At 41.7% G+C, this 7142-nt stretch overlaps 1 protein-coding gene across 1 annotated transcript; it reads right to left on the bottom strand.

Moving 5' to 3' along the window:
* Window positions 1–3228: 3228 nt before the first annotated feature.
* SERP1 (stress associated endoplasmic reticulum protein 1) lies at window positions 3229–7027 on the bottom strand. The gene is made up of 3 exons (XM_020781880.3): window positions 6797–7027; window positions 6253–6328; window positions 3229–4637 (listed from the first exon to the last, which is right to left on the bottom strand). The coding sequence occupies exons 1-3, from the start codon at window positions 6878–6880 to the stop codon at window positions 4597–4599; spliced, it is 201 nt and encodes a 66-aa protein (XP_020637539.1). The 5' UTR covers window positions 6881–7027; the 3' UTR covers window positions 3229–4596.
* Window positions 7028–7142: the final 115 nt, after the last annotated feature.

The raw sequence follows: 7142 nt of genomic DNA, 5'->3' as shown, positions 1-7142 counted from the left end.
CCTTTTTTGAGTTGCAACCCCCCTTTATAATAGCCAATTAACTTGCAACATACCTTGCAATGTTTCCATAAAAAACATTTTAATAGGGTAGTCATCCCATCCATACTTTTCTCAGCATACAGTATTTATAACCTATGTGAGACAGTGCCGTTGGCTAGCAAGGAACAAATTGTTAATCAGAACATAGCCGACTCTACAAATGGACAACATAGGAGGTGACTCTACACATGGACATCACCAGATGGGCAAAACCGAAATCAGATTGATTACGTTCTCTGCAGTCAAAGATGGAGAAGCTCTATACAGTCAGCAAAAACAAGACCTGGAGCTGATTGTGGCTCTGATCATCAGCTTCTTATAGCAAAATTCAAGCTTAAACTGAAGAAAGTGGGAAAAACCACTGTGCTAGTCAGGTATAATTTAAACCAAATCCCTTATGAATACACAGTGGAAGTGAAGAACAAAATTCTTAAGGAACTAAATTTGGTGAACAAATGTCTGAAGAACTATGGATTGAGGCTCGTAACATTGTACAGGAGGCAGCAACCAAAACCATCCCAAAGAAAAGGAAATGCAAGAAAGCAAAGTGGCTGTCCAACGAGGCAGAGAAGGGAAACAAAATGCAAGGGAGATAGGGAAAGTTACAGAAAATGGAATGCAGACTTCCAAAGAATAGTAAGGAGAGACAAGAGGGCTATTTTAAATGAACAGTGCAAAGAAATAGAGGAAAAGAATAGAAAGGGAAAAACCAGAGATCTGTTCAAGAAAATTGGAGGTATTAAAGGAACATTTTGTGCAAAAATGAACATGATAAAGGACAAAAATGGTAGGGACCTAACAGAAGCAGAAGACGTCAAGAAGAGGTGGCAAGAATACACAGAGGAATTATACCAGAAAGATTTGGATGTCCTGGACAACCCAGATAGTGTGGTTGCTGATTATCCTGGACAGTGAAGTCAACTGGGCCTTAGAAAGCATGGCTAACAAGGCCAGTGGAGGTGATGACATTCCAGTGAAACTATTTAAAATCTTAAAAGACGACGCTGGTAAGGTGCTACACTCAATATGCCAGCAAGTTTGGAAAACTCAACAGTGGCCAGAGGACTGGAAAAGATCAGTCTACATCCCAATCCCAAAGAAGGGCAGTGCCAAAGAATGCTCCAGCTACCGTACTTATTTCAAATGCTAGCAAGGTTATGCTCAAAATCCTCCAAGGTAGGCTTCAGCAGTATGTGGACCAATAATTCCCAGAAGTACAAGGTGGATTTCGAAGGAGCAGAGGAACTCGAGACCAAAATGCTAACATGAGCTAGATTATGGAGAAAGCCAGAGAGTTCCAGAAAAACATCTACTTCTGCTTCATTGACTACATAAAAACCTTTGACTATGTGGACCACAGCAAACTATGGTAAGTCCTTAAAGAAATGGGAGTGCCTGACCACCTTATCTATCGCCTGAGAAATCTATATGTGGGACAGGAAGCAACAGTTAGAACTGGACATGAAACGATTGGTTCAAAATAGGGAAAGGAGTATGACAAGGCTGTATGATGTCCCCCTCCTTATTTAACTTATATGCAGAATATATCATGCAAAAGGCAGAACTGGAGGAATCCCAAGACAAAATTAAGATTGCTGGAAGAAATATCAACAACCTTAGATATGCAGATGACACCACTCTGATGAGAAAAAGTGAGGAGGAATTAAAATAACCTCTTAATGAGGGTGAAAGAGTAGAGCGCCAAAAATGGTCTGAAGCTCAACATAAAAAACAACTGGATCCATCACCTCCTGGCAAATAGAAAGGGAAGATATGGAAGCAGTGACAAATTTTACCTTCTTGGGCTGATCACTGCAGATGGTGACAGCAGCCACAAAATTAAAAGGCACCTACTTCTTGGGAGGAAAGTGACGACAAACCTAGACAACATCTTAAAAAGCAGAGAGATCAGCTTGCCGACAAAGGTTCACATAGTCAAAGCTATGTTTTTTCCAGTAGAGATGTATGGAAGTGAGAGCTGGACCATAAAGAAGGTGACTGCTGAAGAATTGATGCTTTTGAATTGTGGTGCTGGAGGAGAATCTTGAGTGTCCCCTGGACTGCAAGGAGAACAAACCTATCCATTCAGAAGGAAATCTACCGAGTGATCACTGGAAGGACAGATCCTGAAGCTGAGGCTCCAATACTTTGGCCATCTCATGAGAAGACTCAGTGGAAAAGTCCCTGATGTTGGGAAAGTGTGAAGGCAAGAGAAGGGGACGACAGAGGACGAGATGGTTGGACAGTGTCATTGAAGCTACCAACATGAATTTGATCCAACTCCGGGAGGCAGTGGACATGCTCCAGAGGGCCTGACATGCTCTGGTCCATGGGGTCATGAAGAGTCGGACACGACTTATTGTGTGGCGTATTCTAGTACCCACAATAAGGGTACTGGAGTAGGTGCTTTTGTTGGACATGCACAGTTCTGACGATTTTGATATATTTATAACCTAATTCCTAGGATTTCTTTGTGGTTTCCACCATCACTGATTCCCCTTGAATGTTTTAACTGTGCATGATATGAAGCAAGAGACTATTCTCTTGCTATTCTCAGTGGCCAAGGGCCATCTGAATTTACATTAGGCCAACTGAAGCCACATTGAACTCAAATCCCTCCTAATCTAGGGATGCTGCAAATTACTCATGACACCTTTGGACTGACCTAACCTTATGCCACTGTTGGGGCTGTGTCCCTGCACTGGAGGAAGTCTGGATCTACAGTAACTCGGCTTATCACTTGCTGTGTCACATCTCTGTCTATTCAGATCCCAGGCAGCAATACAGTTCTGTCAGCATATTACTATGCCAACAGATCTGAGATCAGCTGGGAGAAAAGGGCTGTGCCAGCAAAAGGACATTTCTGCAAGCAGAAGAGGCTTGTGCCTAATCCATAGCTGACCCACCTCTGAGTTAGGAGTGCCTTATAGCTCAGCTTCTCCCTCTAATGCTACCAGGTTTTGACTCTGTACAACAAATATTAAACTAACCTGAAGAATATAGCAGCTAACCCATGATGTTGGCACTACATCAGAAAGCAAAGGAATCTGTGCCAGCTGGGAAACTGAGCATAGCATTGTTAACCAAAATTGTTGATCATCTGTAATTCCTAACAGACACCATTTAATGTACAATTCTCAAATAAATCATATAAATTAAAGACTTAAAAAGAAAACAGCTTAACACATATTAAATTTTGAAGTAATTTATTGGAAATAAATCCTGGATTACAAACAAGCGATTCTCATTTACAGAATGTGCTGACAGCTAATGGCAAGAAATATAGCCTTCCAGTTACCAGCATGTCATGCAACCCTGTGAGATTTACAGAGCCATTTATACCTAGCTAACATTTATCTCAGCCCTTTAAATAGTTCATTTGTGGTCCAACTACCTGCTTATAAGACATTCCCTGAAAAGAGTGCCAGATCTCACCTCTGTTTTGCTATGCTCTGCAACACGATGTTGTTAGCAGTCACAATGCCATTTCAGTTTTGTTCCTACTACTTAGTGAAAATGTCACCCTCTTACGTCACTCTGCTGAAAACTTCTTTAAAATGAACATGCTGTGGCACTGAATAAAAATGGCTCGAGTCACAGCAAAAGAAAAATTCTGATTTAACCTGCTAACTTGTTCAGCTGAAGTGGGGTGATATTCAGCCTGCATGCATGTTAGTGCTCTCTGGATGAGTTAATGTAAACATTGTAGCATTATGGAATAAGCCACCAGGTGGTTTTTCTTTCTTTTGTTTGCACACTCACCACAGCTTTAGCTTGAGTTGATCCCAAGGGTAGTACCCATCCCACCCTAGCAAAGGAATGATGGCATTAAGAAACACTGACATTCAAATACATTACAACAATGAAGCATTCTGTGAAATCTCTGATGCACTTGAAGACGGAAGAATTCTGATCTTTATGTAATCTACAGTCAGTTAAGCCATTGGTTTTACATTACATTGTTTCATTAAACAATCTCCCAAGAAGCACAGGATAAGGTCTTCTACCAGAATCGTTTGAGAATTAAGTTGCCACATGCTACATAAGAACTAAGCTACACATACATAAGATGTTTTTTAGATAAACAAAAGCCACAGCGCATATCTGTGAACTGAGCTGCATGGGTGTGCTTTGAACTAGTCACACAGTCATTATTTGATAAGCTTACCTTCTCCATTTTAAATAAAACCACTTCCATTTATACAGAAGATAAACAAAAATCAGTGTTTACATATGATGCAGTCACTAAGTATCTACACTGCTTATATTTAATAACATAAAGCATGAATTTGATTCACAGAATAAGTAGGTCCACGATTGTAAGTTAACAATAATTCTTTATTGCTTTATACATGTGGTGCTTTTTCAAGGCACTGTGGCATGGACTAGAAAACCTGGAATGACTTGTGAAGGAACTTGGAATGACATATGGCCAACATGGAAAGTTCTTCAGAAGCAAGACGACAGCAAATTTAAATTCCAAGTTATCAAACATCAGGAAAGAGAGTTCATAGTTCACAGGAGAAACGTAATTATTGTGTATCAAGCTCAGCTCCTTCACATTCCCATCCTGATACTCTGAATAATCTGGAAGATAGCTACAAAAGGAAACAAGCTTAGATATTCCTAGCCAAATAGGTAATGACAATGTTGAACAGATGCATCTTAAAAGTTATACATGCTTACATTAAGTCACTGCCAGTTTAATAAATAGTTCAGAAAACTATTATAGAATAGTTATTATAGAATACCGTTAGTATTAAATTTAATACTAATAACCTGTCTGAAGTAAGGCATCATATTTTTACACCACTATTTGTTTCATACAAAGATTTTTAGCCAAAGAAAGAATATTAAGACAACTGAGTGAAACACTGAACTTCACCATATGGCAAAAAACCTCTTCTGTTTTCCAGCTGAAAGCAACCTTTTTTATTAACAGTCTTCATTCTAGTTATGCTGCATTCAGTTCAATCCTGTCTTTGCTCAGAAGTAAGTTTCACTGTTCTCAGTAGGACCTACTTCAGATGTGCTTAGGGTTGTTGTATTAAAAAGGGAAAGTTTCCAAGGTTCTATTTTTTTAATGAGACTTTATCATGAACCATCTGGCTGCACCAAGGTTACCTTATATGTAAGTTAACCATTTAAGCAAGCTTCAAATCACAATTAAGTATAAACCTACATATATTACTATGTGATGCAAACCTGTTCAGCTGGGTTGGTTAACTGACTTCATTCTGCAGAAGTGAGCTTGAGACTGATTGTGAAATAAAAATTCTACAAATACTTACAGGAAAGTATCTTATGCTTGCATTGCTTTGAACATATGTTACATCACTTTAATGTTATTTAGTGAGTTTGGTCAGATAAAGAAAAGCTGGCCAGATTGTATGTTAGACAGAAAGTTTATATATGTATTATGTAGAGAGACTTTCTTAATCAAATCATGACTGATAACAATAGCAAAGCACTAACAGAGGTGAAATTACTTGTTAAGAGTTGAATTATGAATCTGTCTGGATATTAGAATTAAGACAGAATCTCTTGAAAATAACAACAGCTGCAAAGGCGTGCTTAATAATGTAGAATGAATTTCCACCCCCAAGCCATGAAAAATTTCCACTCTCCTTGCTTATAGCAAAGTGTGAAGACTTATTTTAAACTGGCTTATGATAATGTATCATTTATTGGGATGACCTTAACTGCCTATACATTTATCAATTTAATGGTTCTTATTGCTTGTTTTGTTTCATTTCAATTATTTTACGGTTGAATCTCTTTTTATGTCCTATGATCAAGAACTGTCTGCCATTACTTTAGTATTGTGAATGTGGAATTTAAATATAATGAAATACTGTACTATAATAACAGTGACACCATCATAGCCATCACATTCAAAGGATTATTTCTGGACCCCTCCAGAATTCGCTGTCCATATGACCTTTTGTCTGAATGTTTATCATATATAGTCTTAGGTTGAAAAGTGTGTCTTTCAACCCAATCTTCGTGTGAATGGAATTATGACTACTACTTTCTCTCCTCCCCTCTCTCTTTCATTATATAAAATAATTCTGTTTTTAAATTTGCTACCTTCTGCATGAACCCATGTCTGAATCACTGAATATCTGCGATTCCAGAACCAGGACTACTTGACTAGGATGAAGTAACAGAAAAACACTTGCCTGGCTCAGCTGCCACCTATCAGTAACTTACCCGATCCGCACACCACGAAGATGAACAACGCCAACAGCCAAGGCCCCACCGACGCCTTCTCCTCGGGGGCATTTCTCTGTGGGAAGAGCCAGCACGTCAGGACGGCTCTATGCAAGCAAGTAGAGGACCTGGAGTGCCCGATCCGCAGCGGCCTCACCTGGTGGCCCTCGTTCCGCACCCTCCCCGAAACGAGTCACAGAGTTCCCTTCGGACCCCCACTCTTGCACGCAAGTAAGACCCCCTCAGGACTAGGGGAAACTTCACGGCAAGAGAAAAAAGGATCCAAGGTACAAGGTACCACTGGAGGACTCCAAGGGTGGGTGGCCGGGTGTCCCTTTTCTCCCTCTCCCTCCCCCACTTCTGTTCGTGAGGAGAACCGGGCGAGGGACCGACCTCAAGGGCAGCCGCCGAAAGGGAGCGGGATGGGGACTCGCTTTGAAGGGAAGCTGAGAAGCCTTCGCAAAGGAGGGGCGACGGGCCGCTGGTCTCTGTGAGGAAAGCGCCGGAGGATGGGAAGTTAACAAGGGAAGGGGGGGGTCCCTACCGAGGTCTTGGCCACGTTTCCGCGCTGCGTAATGTTCTTGCTGTGCTTCTCGTTGGCCATCCGGATCCGCTGCTTCGCCACCATCTTTGCTGCTGATGCTACCGTCGCCTCAGGCTACCAGGTCAGGCACCGAACCGCCACCGCCGCTTCACCCGCGGACGCCACCAATGCCTGGCCTCGGAATGAACACTAGGGTCCCCCTGCGCTGAGGTGAGGGAAGGCAGGTAGAGAATCCCTCCGCCCGTTCGTCCGCCTCGCCTCTCCGGCTCCCTTCAGCCAAGCGCCGCGTAAGCAGCAACCGCCCCTCACAAAGGTCCCACCCTCCGGAAGCAGGTCACCCTGCGGC

The sequence above is a fragment of the Pogona vitticeps genome, chromosome 3, assembly GCF_051106095.1.
Source record: "Pogona vitticeps strain Pit_001003342236 chromosome 3, PviZW2.1, whole genome shotgun sequence".
NCBI classification, from domain to species: Eukaryota; Metazoa; Chordata; class Lepidosauria; order Squamata; family Agamidae; genus Pogona; species Pogona vitticeps.
The sequence above is the reverse complement of the archived record's forward strand: the minus strand, read 5'-3'. Positions and strand labels throughout refer to the sequence as shown.

What these genes read in the sequence shown, in the direction of transcription:
- SERP1 (XM_020781880.3), bottom strand. Translation starts at nt 6,880, where the DNA reads ATGGTGGCGAAGCAGCGGATCCGGATGGCCAACGAGAAGCACAGCAAG. An exon ending in GAAACGTGGCCAAGACCTCG is followed by an intron (nt 6,329 to 6,796) that starts GTAGGGACCCCC and finishes CTCTTCCCACAG; the next exon opens with AGAAATGCCCCCGAGGAGAA. An exon ending in CTTCGTGGTGTGCGGATCGG is followed by an intron (nt 4,638 to 6,252) that starts GTAAGTTACTGA and finishes TTCCTTTTGTAG; the next exon opens with CTATCTTCCAGATTATTCAG.